Source organism: Scyliorhinus torazame, chromosome 1 (genome assembly GCF_047496885.1).
Source record: "Scyliorhinus torazame isolate Kashiwa2021f chromosome 1, sScyTor2.1, whole genome shotgun sequence".
Lineage (NCBI taxonomy): Eukaryota > Metazoa > Chordata > Chondrichthyes > Carcharhiniformes > Scyliorhinidae > Scyliorhinus > Scyliorhinus torazame.
Window position 1 is genome coordinate 53,250,717 of NC_092707.1, and position 17,439 is coordinate 53,268,155.

The 17,439-nt window shown below is 48.0% G+C and overlaps 1 protein-coding gene across 6 annotated transcripts in view; it reads right to left on the reverse strand.

Moving 5' to 3' along the window:
• Positions 1-7,841: 7,841 nt before the first annotated feature.
• Positions 7,842-17,439, reverse strand: part of ccdc157 (coiled-coil domain containing 157) — an 83,731-nt gene continuing 74,133 nt past the window's right edge. For 5 of the 6 annotated variants that reach the window (XM_072494207.1, XM_072494187.1, XM_072494123.1 and 2 more), the window contains exons 8-11: positions 14,279-14,447; positions 12,738-12,877; positions 11,822-11,916; positions 7,842-9,325 (exon numbers count right to left, since the gene is read on the reverse strand). In XM_072494207.1, the coding sequence (XP_072350308.1) occupies positions 9,079-9,325; positions 11,822-11,916; positions 12,738-12,877; positions 14,279-14,447 (651 nt within the window). In that variant the 3' untranslated portion in view covers positions 7,842-9,078. The remainder of the gene's footprint in view (positions 9,326-11,821; positions 11,917-12,737; positions 12,878-14,278; positions 14,448-17,439) is intronic. The other variant, XM_072494238.1, reaches the window with a different exon arrangement.

Genomic DNA, 17,439 nt, shown 5'->3' on the forward strand with positions numbered 1-17,439 from the left:
TTAATTGGAAAAAAATAATTGGGTATGCTACATTTTTTAAAAAATTACTTCACTGCAAATAGTGAACAGGCAAACTTTCCTCCAAGTTATCAACAACTTCTATCGCCATCAAAATAAGCTGCGTGAAGTTACTTTTTTACATTTCTTCTCCCATTACTAGGTTCTTGTGTATCATTCAGTTTGGTGTGCAACCGGTTAACGTCCTCTAACTGGTAGGAACAAAATGCAAAGTAATTTCCAGTGATTTCCATTCATAGATCTTGATGAGCACCACACCTGTACAGCATGGTTGAGGCTAGATCGTGTCATGTGACTCAATCCTGTATTTTTCTACATCTCTACACACTAAAAGCATATTATGTTTCATAGTGACATGATCTAGCTGTTCTGCACGATATATAGCATTCATGTCTTACCAACTAATAGAAGACATTATATTTGCTACGCCAATGAAATGTATCTCTTTTGTATACTGTGTAAAAAAAAATTACCAGAGTCATTTACACATCTCCACTCTCTCAGCCCAGTGGTTTTGTTTTGGCTTTGCTGCTTAACAAGTGCCATTTTGGATCCTGGGGGAGTGAACCCCATTCCTGGGGAGGGGGGGGCGTGAACCCCAATCCTGGGAGAGGGGGGCACGTGAACCCCATTCCTGGGGAGGGGGTCGTGAACCCCAATCCTGGGGGTGATCCCCAATCCTGGGGTGGGGGGGAAATGACCCCCAATCCTGGGGGACGGGGGAGTGATCCCCAATCCTGGGGGACGGGGGTGTGATCCCCAATCCTGGGGGGGGGGGGAGTGATCCCCAATCCTGGGGGGAGGGGGGGACTGATCCCCAATCCTGGGGGAAGGGGGGAGTGATCGCCAATCATGGGGGAGGGGGGGAAGTGATCCCCAATTCTGGGGAGGGGGGGAGAAATGATCCCCAATCCTGGGGGATGGGGGGGGGGGGAGTGATCCCCAATCCTGGGGGAGGGTGGGGGAGTGATCCCCAATCCTGGGGGAGGGGGGAGGGATCCCCAATCCTGGGGGAGGGGGGGGAGTGATCCCCAATCCTGGGGGATGGGGGGGGGGGAGTGATCCCCAATCCTGGGGGAGGGGACGGAGTGATCCCCAATCCTGGGGGAGGGGGGAGTGATCCCCAATCCTGGGGGAGGGTGGGGGAGTGATCCCCAATCCTGGGGGATGGGGGAGTGATCCCCAATCCTGGGGGGGGGGGAGTGATCCCCAATCCTGGGGGGAGGGGGGGACTGATCCCCAATCCTGGGGGAAGGGGGGAGTGATCGCCAATCATGGGGGAGGGGGGGAAGTGATCCCCAATTCTGGGGAGGGGGGGAGAAATGATCCCCAATCCTGGGGGATGGGGGGGGGGGAGTGATCCCCAATCCTGGGGGAGGGTGGGGGAGTGATCCCCAATCCTGGGGGAGGGGGGGAGGGATCCCCAATCCTGGGGGAGGGGGGGGGGAGTGATCCCCAATCCTGGGGGATGGGGGGGGGGGGAGTGATCCCCAATCCTGGGGGAGGGTGGGGGAGTGATCCCCAATCCTGGGGGAGGGGGGAGTGATCCCCAATCCTGGGGGAGGGTGGGGGAGTGATCCCCAATCCTGGGGGAGGGGACGGAGTGATCCCCAATCCTGGGGGGTGGGGGGGGAGTGAACCCCAATCCTGGGTAGGGGAGGGGGAGTGAACCCCAATCCTGGGGGGGGCGTGAACCCAAATCCTGGGGGAGGGGGGAGTGAACCCCGATCCTGGGAGAGGGGGGTGAACCCCGATCCTGGGAGAGGGGAGGTGATCCCCAATCGTGGGGGATGGGGGGAGTGATCCCCAATCCTGGGGGAGGGGGGGAGTGATCCCCAATCCTGGGGGGGGGGGAAGTGATCCCCAATCCTGGGGGGGGGAAGTGATCCCCAATCCTGGGGGGGGGGAGTGAGCCCCGATGGGTGGGGAGTGATCCCCAATCCTGGGGAGGAGTGATCCCCAATCCTGGGGGATGGGGGGGGAGTGAACCCCAATCCTGGGGGAGGGGGAGTGAACCCCAATCCTGGGTTGGGGAGTGGGGAGTGAACCCCAATCCTGGGTAGGGGAGGGGGGAGTGCCCCCAATCCTGGGGAGGGGGAGTGAACCCCAATCCTGGGGGAGGGGAGAGTGAACCCCGATCCTGGGGGAGTGATCCCCAGTCCTGGGGTATGGGGGGAGAGTGAACCCCAATCCTGGGTAGGGGAGGGGGGAGTGCCCCCAATCCTGGGGGAGGGAGAGTGAACCCCAATCCTGGGGGAGGGGGGGAGTGAACCCTGATCCTGGGGGAGGGGGGAGTGCCCCCAATCCTGGGATGGGGGAGTGAACCCCAATCCTGGGGGGGGGTGAACCCCGATCCTGGGGGAGGGGGGAGTGAACCCCGATCCTGGGGAGGGGGGAGTGAACCCCAATCCTGGGGGAGGAGGGGAGTGAACCCCGATCCTGGGGGAGGGGGGAGTGCCCCCAATCCTGGGGAGGGGGAGTGAACCCCAATTCTGGGGGAGGGGGGAGTGAACCCCGATCCTGGGGAGGGGGGAGTGAACCCCAATCCTGGGTAGGGGGGAGTGAACCCCAATCCTGGGTAGGGGAGGGGGGAGTGAACCCCAATACTGGGGGAGGGGGCGTGAACCCCAATCTGGGGGGAGTGAACCCCAATCCTGGGGGAGGAGGGGAGTGAACCCCGATCCTGGGGGAGGGGGGAGTGCCCCCAATCCTGGGGAGGGGGAGTGAACCCCAATTCTGGGGGAGGGGGGAGTGAACCCCGATCCTGGGGAGGGGGAGTGAACCCCAATCCTGGGTAGGGGGGAGTGAACCCCAATCCTGGGTAGGGGAGGGGGGAGTGAACCCCAATACTGGGGAGGGGGCGTGAACCCCAATCTGGGGGGAGTGAACCCCAATCCTGGGGGAGTGAACCCCAATCCTGGGGGAGGGGGAAGTGAACCCCAATCCTGGGGGAGGGGGGAGTGAACCCCACTCCTGGGGGAGGGGGGGAGTGAACCCCAATCCTGGGTGGGGGAGGGGGGAGTGAACCCCAATCCTGGGTGGGGGAGGGGGGAGTGAACCCCAATCCTGGGTAGGGGAGGGGGAGTGAACCCCAATCTTGGGTAGGGGGAGTGAACCCCAATCTTGGGTTGGGGAGTGGGGAGTGAACCCCAATCCTGGATAGGGGAGGGGGGAGTGCCCCCAATCCTGGGGAGGGGGAGTGCCCCCAATCCTGGGGAGGGGGAGTGAACCCCAATCCTGGGGGAGGGGAGAGTGAACCCCGATCCTGGGGGAGTGATCCCCAATCCTGGGGGATGGGGGGGAGAGTGAACCCCAATCCTGGGTAGGGGAGGGGGGAGTGCCCCCAATCCTGGGGGAGGGAGAGTGAACCCCAATCCTGGGGGAGGGGGGGAGTGAACCCCGATCCTGGGGGAGGGGGGAGTGCCCCCAATCCTGGGATGGGGGAGTGAACCCCAATCCTGGGGGAGGGGGGAGTGAACCCCGATCCTGGGGGAGGGGGGAGTGAACCCCGATCCTGGGGAGGGGGGAGTGAACCCCAATCCTGGGGGAGGAGGGGAGTGAACCCCGATCCTGGGGGAGGGGGGAGTGCCCCCAATCCTGGGGAGGGGGAGTGCCCCCAATCCTGGGGAGGGGGAGTGAACCCCAATTCTGGGGGAGGGGGGAGTGAACCCTGATCCTGGGGAGGGGGGAGTGAACCCCAATCCTGGGTAGGGGGGAGTGAACCCCAATCTGGGGGGAGTGAACCCCAATCCTGGGGGAGTGAACCCCAATCCTGGGGGAGGGGGGAGTGAACCCCAATCCTGGGGGAGGGGGGAGTGAACCCCACTCCTGGGGGAGGGGGGAGTGAACCCCAATCCTGGGTGGGGGAGGGGGGAGTGAACCCCAATCCTGGGTGGGGGAGGGGGAGTGAACCCCAATCCTGGGTAGGGGAGGGGGAGTGAACCCCAATCTTGGGTAGGGGGGAGTGAACCCCAATCTTGGGTAGGGGAATGAACCCCAATCCTGGGGGAGTGGGGCATGAACCCCAATCCGGGGGGAGTGAACCCCAATCCTGGGGGAGAGGGGAGTGCCCCCAATCCTGGGGAGGGGGGAGTGTACCCCAATCCTGGGGGAGGGGGGTGTGAACCCCGATCCTGGGGGAGGGAACCCCAATCCTGGGGGAGGGGGGGAGTGAACCCCAATCCTGGGGGAGTGAACCCCAATCCTGAGGGAGGGGGAGTGACCCCCAATCCTGGATAGGGGAGGGGGAGTGCCCCCCTCAATCCTGGGAAGGGGAGGGAGGAGTGACCCCCAATCCTGAGGGAGGGGGAGTGCCCCCCAATCCTGGGAAGGGGAGTGCCCCCCAATCCTGGGAAGGGGAGGGGGGAGTGAACCCCAATCCTGGGAAGGGGGAGTGACCCCCAATTTAAAAAAAAAAAAAAAAAAAAATTTTTTTTAAAAAACAAGTGCCATTTTGATAAAGTAGATTAGGTGGTTGTATGTCTTTTTCTGTCGCAGGATGAACATAAATAAAGAAAACATACAGGAAGCTTTGTGCTACATGTATTATCCGCTCCCCCGCCGGTTGGAAGAATCGCTTGGGTCGCCAAATTTTCCCGCGACGCCCTCCTGCGATTCACCAAAGCGGCGAGAACGGCCCCGTTCGCCGGAGAATCGCCCTAGACACCCAAAATGGCGATTCTCCGGCACCTGTGCTATTCTCAGGCCCGGATGGGCCGAGCGGCCTGCCCAAAACGGTGGGTTGCCCCCGGCGCCGTCCACACCTGGTCGCTGCCGGCGGGAACAGCGCGGGAACACTGGGGAGGCAGCTTGCGGGGGGGCGAGGGGGAATCCTGCACCCGGGGGGGTCCTCAAATGGGGTCTGGCCCGCGACCTCCTTTCTTCCGCAGCCCCGCAAGATCCATCAGACATCTTGCGGGGCGGACTCGGAGAGGACGGCAACCACGCATGCGCGGGTGACGCCAGTTAGACAGTCAGAGACTTTTTCCCCGGGTGGAACAAACCATTACAAGGGGACATAAATTTAAGGTGAAAGATATAGGAGGGATATCAGAGGTAGGTTCTTTACCCAGAGTAGTGGGGGCATGGAATGCACTGCCTGTGGAAGTAGTTGAGTCGGAAACATTAGGGACCTTCAAGCAGCTATTGGATAGGTACATGGATTACGGTAAAATGATATAGTGTAGATTTATTTGTTCTTAAGGGCAGCACGGTAGCATTGTGGATAGCACAATTGCTTCACAGCTCCAGGGTCCCAGGCTTGATTCCGGCTTGGGTCACTGTCTGGGCGGAGTCTGCACATCCTCCCCGTGCCTGCGTGGGTTTCCTCCCACAGTCCAAAGATATGCGGGTTAGGTGAATTGGCCAATGATAAATTGCCTTTAATGTCCAAATTGCCCTTGGTGTTGGGTGGAGGTGTTGAGTTTGGGTAGGGTGCTCTTTCCAAGAGCCGGTGCAGACTCAAAGGGCCGAATGGCCTCCTTCTGCACTGTAAATTCAATGATAATCTATGATTAATCTAGGACAAAGGTTCGGCACAACATTGTGGGCTGAAGGGCCTGTTCTGTGCTGTATTTTCTATGTTATGCGGCGCCAAGGCCTGGCGCGCGTAAATGACGCGGCGCCGCTCCTAGCCCATTATCGGGCCCTGAATCGGTCGGGATAGGGGCCGTTTCACGCCGTCGTGAACCTCAAAGGCGTTCACGACGGCGCGAACACTCTGCCTCCACTTCGGAGAATCCCGCCCCCTATGCCTCTACTAAATAGCCATGGAAGTCTTGCCAAAGGAATGAGCTAATTTGTGATCTTTCCAGTCAAACGTTAATGTTGATATGTGAAGCTGGGAACAGCAGAAATAGTGAAGATCATCTCATCCAAGAGACAAGAGTTAGAGGAATTGAGAGAACTTGGGGCAAAGGAGATTGTAGTCCTGGAGGAGGGCCAGGAAAAGTCCTGGAATAGAGGGCAGGAAAATTCCAACAAGCCTTCCCCACAAAGTTTGAAAGGGGCAAGGCCATGAAGGTTAAGAATTATAATTTGAAGTGCGAGTGGAATGGAAACCAGTGCAGGTCAGCAAGGTTAGTAGTGAGGAGTGAGCAGGATTGAGTTTGTGCAGGTGCATGGTGTAATTTATTCAATTAGCACAAAAATCATGAATATAAAGATAGTCTCTGATGATGACCATGACAACTATCATCGATTGTTATATAAACCCACCTGGTTCACTAATGTCCTTTATTGAAGGAAATCTGCCATCTTTACCTGGTCTGGCCTATATGTGACTCCAGACCCACAGCAATATGATTGACACTTAACTACCCACTGAAACGGCCACTCCGTTCAAGAACAATTAGGGATGGGCAGCAAATGCTGGTCTTGTCAGTGATGAACACATCTATGCAAGAACAAAAAAAAAGATCGTTACCAGAATTTGGGATAAGCTGAAGATTTTGGAGAATGGGAGGCCAGCAGAAGAACATTGGAATTGATGAGAGTCTGAGCAGCAGATGCGGTGAGGTAGGGGTGGAGGCAGGTGATCAGACGGAGAGTACATGGGTTTGAAATTTCACGGAAATGAATAGGATGCTGATATTACTTTGTTGCATTCACTGTTGACCAATTGGGTATTGTCTTTTCTTCTTTACCTTGCAGGCAACGGCTAGAGAACCATACTGGTCAGCCAATGAAGAAAAATTTTCAAATTTCCTGCATCACTATTTTTTCCCCCATCCCGCTATTCCCCTCTTGTGCCCTAGTCAGCAATAAGGGCACACAACTTGTCAGATTTTGTCTTTCCCCAGCACTAGTTTTGAATGTAAGCATTTTGTTCAAAATATTTCCAACAGAGATGAGTGGGTGGACAAAATGTTTATTTTATTTTTAAACTGTAGATGCATTCAAGAGGAACTAGATGGGTACATGAGAGAAAAGAATAAAATGATGTGTTGATCTGGGCAGCACGGTGGCGCAGTGGTTAGCACTGCTGCCTCACGACACCAAGGTCCCAGGTTTGCTGTCCGTGTGGAGTTTGCACATTCTCCCCGTGTTTTTGTGGGTTTCGCCCCCCAACCCAAAGATGTGCAGGGTAGGTGGATTCGCCACCCTAAATTGCCCCTTAATTGTAAAAAATGAATTGGTACTCTAAATTTATTTTTAAAAAAGGATGTGTTGATTGGGTCAGGGGCAGCATGGTGGCGCAGTGGTGAGTACCCGGGTTCGAATCCCGGCCCTGGGTCACAGTCCGTGTGGAGTTTGCACTTTCTCCCCGTGTCTGCTTGAGTTTAACCCCCACAACCCAAAGATGTGCAGGTTAGATGGATTGGCTATGCTAAATTGTCCCTCAAATTGAAAACAAATAATTGGGTACTCTAAATTTATTTTAAAAAAAGAAATGGGTCAATGAGAGGAAGGCTTGTGTGGAATGTTAATGCCAATGTGAACCTGTTGGGTCAAATTACCTGATGTAAATGCTTTGTAGCACCACTGTTTCCTTCGATGGATTTTACAGATTCACTTTCTCCAGACAGAACTTTATTGTCTCTGTAATTCTGCCAATAATGTACCAGCTACTAGTCATTCATGAAATGTGGCACATTACAGGACTTCAAAAGTTATATGCATTTCTATATCCCTGGAACTTCTATCCAACATTCCTTCTGCAGCTTGGGGCTAGAGTTTGTGCAGCTGTTCTCTCAAAGATATGGTGGAAGAGTTGGAATTTTACCTTTTGGATTCGATGAATCTTAGCATAATTCATCACTGATTTGAATCTAATATTTTATGAAAGTTGTATGCTTGTCATTAAATATCACTACATACTAAAGTGATAATTAACAATGCAGCTGTGCCCTTTATTTTAATTGATAAACAAAAGCCCAATTTTGTACACAGATCACACCACACCAGCATTTACCTGTGGTTAAAAAATGAAGATTAAACATTGAATCATGTATTGGGTTTAAGTAATTACTTACAAGTTGTTTGGAACAAGATCAGTGTAATTTTATATTGTATTGTAGAACATTCAATTGTAGCACCGAATGCAGAATCTTATCGTGAGTTTGTCTCATTTTAATTAAGAAAGTGAAGATGTATTTATAAAAATGCTTTCCTAGGACCAGAACTGTAGAACCTTAACAAATGAATTTGCAGTGTGGTTACAGGCTGGTATTTGGCACTGTAGATACTATATTACACATAAACTATGTACTGATAAAACAGTGTATTCTTCAGTGAAAGCTTCATGGTGTTTCTATCTTGAGATGTAGGTACTTGTTGCAAGCAAAATTGTTCTTTTTAACTTTAATTACCAGTTTCCAAGATGTCATCTCAATACAAACAGACAATTTTACCTGCGTGATTGGCTATTATTATCCTGATGCAATGTCTTACCCAGTGAATTAGTTAAAATTCCTAAGCTTATTAATACGAAACTAAACACTACACAATTTCACGCCAATTATGACGGGTTTCTCCAGCCCGCCGCGTCAGACTTCTGGTTCGGGATTCTCCGTTTCACCGGCTGGTCAATGGGGTTTCCCATTGTGCGGCAGCCCCATGCTGTCGGGAAACCCCCGGGCTGCCGGCAAAACGGAGAATCCCGACGGCGGAGAATTCAGCCCACATGTTTTTTAAATTTTTGTGCTATGAAGAGACTTCCTGTGGACTTCTGTTGGTACAGGGGTAATCTGATTTCTCCTTTAATTTTTCTGGTTTGATATTGTTGTGATGCAGGGGAATGACATGTTCCAGAAATACAAGCAGTAGATTACAATATCTGTGGAAGAATCATTTGCTGGTTTTATTTTTTGACATGATTGCCATATTTTCAGTGGCATGATAGACAATTATGTCAGGAATTGTACTGGGATAATTCTTCCCCACCCATTGCATGTTTTTTTTTGTTTTACTCTGCAGTGAATCCTTTCATTCTGAACTTCTGATCAGAGGATGTAGTTAATAGTTAAGACAGCAATGTTTGAAAATTGCCAAGTTTAAAAGAATGTAGTACTGCAGTGCTTCACAGACCACACCCTCCGTGGCTCACAATGCAACCTAATCCTAATGTAGTTTTCTGTTGTTCTTCCTCATGCTATCAGATATCGCTTTCATACCCGGTAAGGCCCCTGCCCTTTTCAGCCTTGCATAAACACCAATGGCAGATGTTTCTGGTGAGTTAAAGACATTTGTTACAGGTTCTTTTATTCGTTCAATGGAAGGGGTTGTCACCCTTGGCTCACTCCAAGGCCTCTGGTTGGACTTGGGTCTCGTATTTACACCTAAGTTTCTTGTGGCTGTCATCATTCCTCTGTAAAATTGACATGCAAAAGGTTTATTATTTCTATTTTTGGAATATTATCAAAAGCCATTCAATGAAGAAAACAGACCCAAAGTTATACTTTAAAACCCTCATTAACTCAAATGTTCAAAAACTTTTGTTTTTTTTCCCCATGGTTTGATTTATCTATACTCATATAATGCACAAGTCGTGATATTCCATGTATACATACTTGAGGAATATATTGAGTTCAATTACTTTTCCTAGTGTTCGACAGAATGTACTGATGGAGAAGACTGAAGCCATTTTATTTGGTTTCCAACAAAAACCCCATCCCTCTGCCCGACTGTTTGCTCAGGTTGAACCATGCATTGTTTCACTCCAAAAAGCGTTTTAAATCCTGTTTGCTATCCATCAACAGAACCATTTATGCCTTCTGCGACCCCCAGCAAGGCAAAACCATATTCTCCACTTTTTTAAAAAACTTCTTCTGCTCGTTCTCTTGGCCTTTCTTGCCGTGAGCCTGAACTACAAATTCTTAATAATAATTTTACAAGTAGGCTTACATTAACACTGCAATGAAGTTACTGTGAAAATCCCCTCGTCACCGCACTACGGCGCCTGTTCGGATACACTTAGGGAGAATTCAGAATGTCCAATTCACCGAACAAGCATGTGACTTGTGGGAGTAAACCGGAGCACCCAGAGGAAACTCACGCAGACACGGGGAGAATGTGCAGACTCCGCACAGACAGTGACCCAAGCCAGGAATCAAATTGTGGTGCTTGGCGCTGTGAAGCAACAGTTTTTAACTCATATTCTTAACTCATCTAGAAGTTTTTAATATAAATTCAGAGTACCTGATTATTTTTTTCAATTAAGGGGCAACTTAGCATGGCCAATTCATCTACCCTGCAACTCATCTAGAAGTTTGCCATCTGCACCAGATCCCACTTGTTCAGCAGCCCTGTCTACCAACATTCCAAATTGAAAGTTCTCATTTACAAATTCTTGTTTGACTCCATTTCTCTGCAAACCCTTATCCTTCAGCACTGGCTTCTTGTGATATTATGCACTTATATAAATTACACTTGAGAGCAGATCTGGATAAATCTGACAGCTTTTAAGGGACCTAGATCAATATCTAATGAGCAAAGGGAATTGAAGACTAGAGAAATATTAAAACCATTTTTTTTTTCAGGGGAGCAGATGGGGGATGTTTAGGTGGAAGGAATGATTTGTTTATTTAAATATCACAATCAAAAATGGTTGAATGGAAGGAGGAATCTGTAATAGAACATTATACATGGATTCTGGATGGAGTAGAGAATGATGAGCATAAACTTCCATCTCATCCAATCCAACAGAGAACCAAAGCATGATCTCACTGTATTGTCTTCTCCTCCATTTGATTATAAATCCTTAAGGGAAAACAATATAATCTGATCCCAAATTACAATTTTTTTCATAAATTACAGATTGATGTATTCAATTTCAATGCTTTCCATAACTTTTAACACTTTTTTGATAAATTTAGAGTATCCAATTTTTTTTCAATTAAGGAGCAATTTTAGTCTGGCCAATTCACCTTCCCTGCACATTTTTGGGTTGTGGGGTGAGACCCACGCAGACACTGAGAATGTGCAAACACCACGTGGACAGTGACCCAGGGTCGGGATCGAACCTGGGACCTCAGCACCGTGAGGCAGCAGTGCAAACCACTGCGCACCGTGCAGCCTAACTTTTAACACTTAATTTCAAAATAACTCCTACAATCGCAATGTCCACTCTTTATTATTGCTCTCATTGTTGGTTTTGTTTGGATATTTATTTTTAAATACATTTAGGGTGAGTACCTAATTCTTTTTTTCCAATTAAAGGGCAATTTAGCATGCCCAATCTACCTGCCCTGCACATCTTTGGGTTTATGGGGGTGAGACCTACGCAGACACGGGGAGAATGTGCAAACTCCACACGGACAGTGACCAGGGGCCGGGACCGAACCTCGGCGCTGTGCGGCAGCAGTGCTAACCACTGCGCCACCGTGCTGCCCTTGTTTGGATAATTATAACTATTCGGAAGTTTACAGACATGCACAAATTTTCTGAAAGTCATTATATTTTGATCAATTTGGATTTATTGACATGGGTGTGATTAGAAGAGCCCAATGTTTAAGAGTTGCGGCATTTTGTTTGTCACCATAAAAATTAATTCTTCACCATATTTCAGAAAAGCTGACTTCAACGCCGGAGGACAAACCAAATGCAATTTTCACACTCAAGCCATTCCTCGCTGAGCCCAAATTGCTAATCATCTCTTTTGTACATTTTATATATGGTTATGATTACTCCTTCTACTTTTCATGTCTTCATATGTTTAAGCATCCCATTTTTAAACTGGTTAGTAACATTATTGTTGTAGTTGAGGTTAATTAGCTAATGTTGAGTGTCAAATCTTAATCTGGATTGATACTGATGGATTAAAATCCATCCTCCCCACTGGAAAGATTGGATGTGGGCCTCTTACGCTGTATTAAGCTTGTTCCTTCCTACATTGCCATCAGGTATTGGTCCATCTTCTGACAGCCCTGAGGGTGACCAAAGCTTTGTCTGAGGAATGATCTAAAACAAAGAAGCATTCATGTGAATTCATACCTAAAATTCACATGGTGTCTAAATTAAACAACTTTTGTTGTGCATATCATGTCACATGAGTTACAAATATTACCAGTATCATGCCAGACATGATTTCTGCTCAAAATAAAGACTGCCAGCAAAACAGGAGGCGGCCTTTCTACAGTTGGGCTCTGTTGATTGTTTGAACACCTTCAGCTATAATACTTGGTGTCACTGAATTAAGAAACCAGGTAAAGTAAAGTTAAAGTTGCCATTGTCCCAGATGACAATAGGCTGCTTGCCACTTTGAGGGGGAGAGCTGACTGGTGGTGATTTAACCTGAGGATCACCACACCTCAAGCGAGGGGCAAGGTTGAGAAGGCAGGCCATTCATGAATAACCTAACCAGGTAGAAGAAACCAGGTAGATGGGCAGCACGGTAGCCTTGTGGATAGCATAATTGCTTCACAGCTCCAGGGTCCCATGTTCGATTCCAGCTTGGTTCACTGTCTGTGCGGAGTCTGCACATCCTCCCCGTGTGTGCGTGGGTTTCCTCCGGGTGCTCCGGTTTCCTCCCACAGTCCAAAGATGTGCAGGTTAGGTGGATTGGCCATGATAAATTGCCCTTAGTGTCCAAAATTGCCCTTAGTGTTGGGTGGGGTTACTGGGTTATGGGGATAGGGTGGCGGTGTTGACCTTGGGTAGGGTGCTCTTTCCAAGAGCCGGTGCAGACCCGATGGACCGAATGGCCTCCTTCTGCACTGTAAATTCTATGATAAAGGGAAAGGGGCCTGAAAGGTTTAGTTGTTTAATTTTGACAATCTCACCTTTAACGCTCCTTGTTGTGTAGTTTCTTGCAACTTTGTGAGGGTGCTTCTCAATCGGGAATTCTCCTCTTCCAGAATATTGATACGCAAGCTGTTTGCTAGTAACTGTTTATCCATGTCCTGTGCAATGTCACCTGTACCTATCCGAAACAAAAATGATATTCAATTGTGCAGGACATACAGTATTGAGTCTGATCCTTTGCTCAACCATATCTTAGACACATTCTGTAAATATTGTGTAATGAGAAGAGTTTGTGTAATGAGAAGAACTGTGAACCCCTATCTGTGGTGTATTTAGATATAGAATCCCATTAGCTCACATCAGCTAACGCATCAGATCAGGATTTGAAACTTCATGATCTATATGGCTCAGAGAAGGGAGGATATATGATTTATTTTAAGAAAATCTAATCAATTTTACTCCATTCTTCTCAAGCATTTAAAAAGAATTTTAGTGATATGCACCTTGTTAGCATAGCCAGCATGCATTGCCCATTGTAGTTTCATGAAGATGACGTGATGAAAGTCCTCCCAGAGCCCTGTTAGATTGGGGAGTTAAGAGTTTTACCTAATGACAATAAAGGACTGGCTCTATTTATGTCGAAGTCAGGATGATGTCCGACTTTAGGTAATGGTGCTCCCATGTGACTGCTGCTCTTGCTCTTTTAGCTTGCTGATGTATAAAAAAAAACATACTTTTAAAAAGTAGTGTATTAAAAAAAATGTCATAACAATCAATACAAGCCAGGACAAAAAGAGGAACATCACAATCAGATATAAAAGTAAAAACAAAGAGAAAAACAACACCCAAGAAACATTAAATACCAAAATTAACATATACCCTCTAACAATTGACGGTGACTAACTCCTTAAAAAAAGAAATGAATGTTTGCCATCTCAGATGGAATCTCTTCACCGACCCTCTGATGGTGAATTTGACTTTCTCGAAATGCAAGAATGACATTAAATCACTCAGCCAAGCAGAGGCACTGGGCAAAGTGGGAGACCTCCAACCAAGCAATAGTAGCCTCCGGGTTATCAGCGGGGCAAAGGCCGCCTCTAACCCAGACTGAACCACCAATATCTGACACACCAAATATTGCCGCCAGCGAACATGGGTCTAACTTCATATGGAGTATCTCTGATATGGGATTAAAGAATAAAGCACAGAAGCCTATATGCTTGGGGCAGGACCAAAACATATGCATATGGTTAGTTGGCCCAATAGAACAGCGATCACACCAATCCTCAACATTCGTGAAGAACCCACCCATCCTCGCCCTAGTCAAGTGCTCCCTACCTTAAACTGAATTAGGCTCAGAAAAGTACAATGGCAGTGGCTTATCATGTTGTAAATTGCTTAGCAGCCATCTATATTCAATGATAAACTGGCAAGAAGTGATCTGACTTAACCAACAGGGATAACATAAAGAATGCAAGTATAATTTTGAATGCTGTCCTCGCATTTTCATTCAGTGTTTGTTTTGTGCTGCTAATAATTTAGATTAATTCAAAATGTTAAAATAATAGAAATTTCTTACTCTCATACTGTGTTTCAGATGGCATGTTTAAGTCCGGGAAAGAAACCAAAAGTCTACATTGCTCCTTATATTCTTGAACTTGGCTCTCTAGCTGGGACAGATTTTCTTTTAGTTCAGCCATGGACTTCTCCAGACCATGTTTTTCTTGCTGCAGCTGATCTGTTAGTTTCTGTAATGAGAAAGGAAAAGAGAAAAACAAAATTGGCCTTTATCTGGATTGTACTTAAGCAGGAATGAAGCTTATGCAGGGGTGGATATGCAGACCAACAAATTATAGATCCTGATTCCCTCTGTGTAACAGCAATACATAAATGAAAGTATTTCATGATCTCAAGTTGGGCATTAAAATGCACTTCTATTTTAACTTATTTAGATATGTCGTGAAAACTGCAAGCTATATCCCACAATAGGGCTGTCTTCAGTTACCAACTGGGCCAGGACTGAATTCTCCCACAGGTTTTTCATGATGTGCTCTGGTATCAATTGCTCCAGTGAACATTCCAGCAGATGTTTATAGACTTATGTAGGTAAAGCCAAGAGACACTCATTCATCTGACAGCTGTGTTGGAAAATGGTTAAATCCATTACTTTTATCTGTTTTCAGATGATGTTTCCATTCCATGACCTGCAGTCAAGCCACCATTCATTTCTGCCTTCTGGCTCCATTGGATTCTGCCAGCAGGTTACTAACCAGCGCCATTCTTCACATTTCCTCCTAAGATATCTGTTTATTCATAAACAAGGCCCTTGCCATCCACTATCTTTACTATGGGTGGGATTCTTTTGCCACGTCGGACCGACGACTAGAAATTCCCGCCCAAGGTCAATGGACCTTTTTGTGGCAATTTTGCAACGGGCACAGCCAAAGAATCCAGCCCTATAGATCAATAGACTGATATCTTGGGCGAAATTCTCCGGTATCGGCGCGATGTCCGCCGACTGGCGCCCAAAACGGCGCAAATCAGTCGGTATCACGCCGCCCCAAAGGTGCGGAATGCTCCGCATCTTGGGGGCCGAGCACCAACCTTAAGGGGCTAGGCCCGCGCCGGACGAATTTCCGCCCCGCCAGCTGGCGGAAAAGGCCTTTGGTGCCCCGCCAGCTGGCGCGGAAATGACATCTCCGGGCGGCGCATGCGCGGGAGCGTTAGCGGCCGCTGACGGCATTCCCGCGCGTGCGTAGTGGAGGGAGTCTCTTCCGCCTCCGCCATGGTGGAGACCGTGGCGAAGGCGGAAGGAAAAGAGTGCCCCCACGGCACAGGCCCGCCCACGGATCGGTGGGCCCCGATCGCGGGCCAGGCCACCGTGGGGGCACCCCCCGGGGCCAGATCGCCCGCGCCCCTTGTCCCGCCGGTAAGGTAGGTGGTTTAATCTACGCCAATGGGACAGGCATTTTAGCAGCGGGACTTCGGCCCATCCGGTCTGGAGAATCGCCGGGGGGGGGGGCCGCCAACCGGTGCGGCGCGATTCCCGCCCCAGCTGAATATCTGGTGCCGGAGAATTCGGCAACCGGCGGGGGCGGGATTCACGCCAGCCCTCGGCGATTCTCTTGCACCTGGTCTTTGACTAAATCTTGATTCAAAGATGGTAATACTTTGCTGTTTACTGAAGCTTCCCTCATATCCATCTTTGATTTACGCAACTGGCTGTGTCTTCTACCTTAGTGTGAACTGTAGACTTGGATATACAATACTCTATTCCTTCACCCAGGTTATTGATATAGTGAAAAACTGTAGGCCCCAGTTCAGATCCTTGGGTGCATCATTAATTACAATGTGCCAATCAGATTAATAACTTTATGTCTACTCTCTGCCTCTTACTACTTCCCAATTACCAATCCATGTCCCAGGACTACCTTCAGTTGCATGCACTTTTATTTCTGTTGTTAACCTGTGGTGCTATAATCAAATCCTTTAAGATTCTGTTTTAAACTCACCACTTTAATTAAGCTTCTGTGAAGTATATGGGAACAGTCTCCTACATTAAAGGTGTAATTATTGTTGCTACTCTATCTGGTACAGGTAGAACAGGAACTTAGGAGTAGGCCATTCAGTCCCTCAAACATGTTCTGCCATTCAACTAGATCATGGCTGATCAATTACTTCAATGCCAGGGTAAACATCCTTCTTGCGTCTACCCTGTATATTCCCTTCAGAATTTTGTAAATTCAATGAGATCACCTCTCATTCTTCAAAACTCTGGAGAATACAGGCCCAGTCTCACTCCTCACAGAACAGTCCTGCCATTCTAGGAATTAGTTTGATGAACCTCCACTGCACTCCCTCTATGGCAAGTATATCCTTCCTTAGATAAAGGGACCAAAACTGTACACAATACTCCTGGTGCGGTCTAACCAAGATTCTATGCAATTGAAGTAAGACATCTTTACTCCTGTACTTAAATCCTTATGCGGCAAAGACCAACACACCATTTGCCTTCCTAATTGCTTGCATTCTAGATCTCAATGAGTTATGAAGAAGGATACCTAGGTCCCTTTGGACATCAACACTTTCAAATCTCTCCCCGTTTAAGCAGTGCTCTGCACCCTAGTTCCTCCTACCAAAGTGGATAACTTCATACTTATCCACATTATATTCCATCTGCCACGTTCTTGCCCACTAATTAAGCATGTCCAAATCCTCTTGGAAGTCTTTGTGTATCATCCTCACAACACATATTCATACCTAGTCTTGTGTCACAAACTTGGAAATATTACATTTGATCCCCACTTCCAAATCATTGATATAGAATGTGAACAGCTAGGCCCATGTGCTGATCCTTGCGTTACCCCTTTAATCTATCCCACATCCTGTCAACCTGAGAATTAATAATTTATTTTTGCTCTGTTTTCTGTCCATTAACAAATCCTCAATCCATGCCAGTATATTACCTCTTATCCTATGTTCTAATTTGTTTACTGAACTCCTATGTGAGATCTTATCAAAAGTCTTCTGAGAATCCAAATACACCACATCCATTGGTTTGCCCTTATCTATTTTGCGAGTAACATCCTCGAAAAACTCCAAAAGGTGTGTCAAACATGATTTCCCTTTCATAAATCCATGTTGACTCTACCCAATATTATTATTTTCTAAGTGCCCATTTATCACATCCTTTATATTAGCTTCTAGTATTTTCTAGTATTGCTACAGATGTCAGGCTAA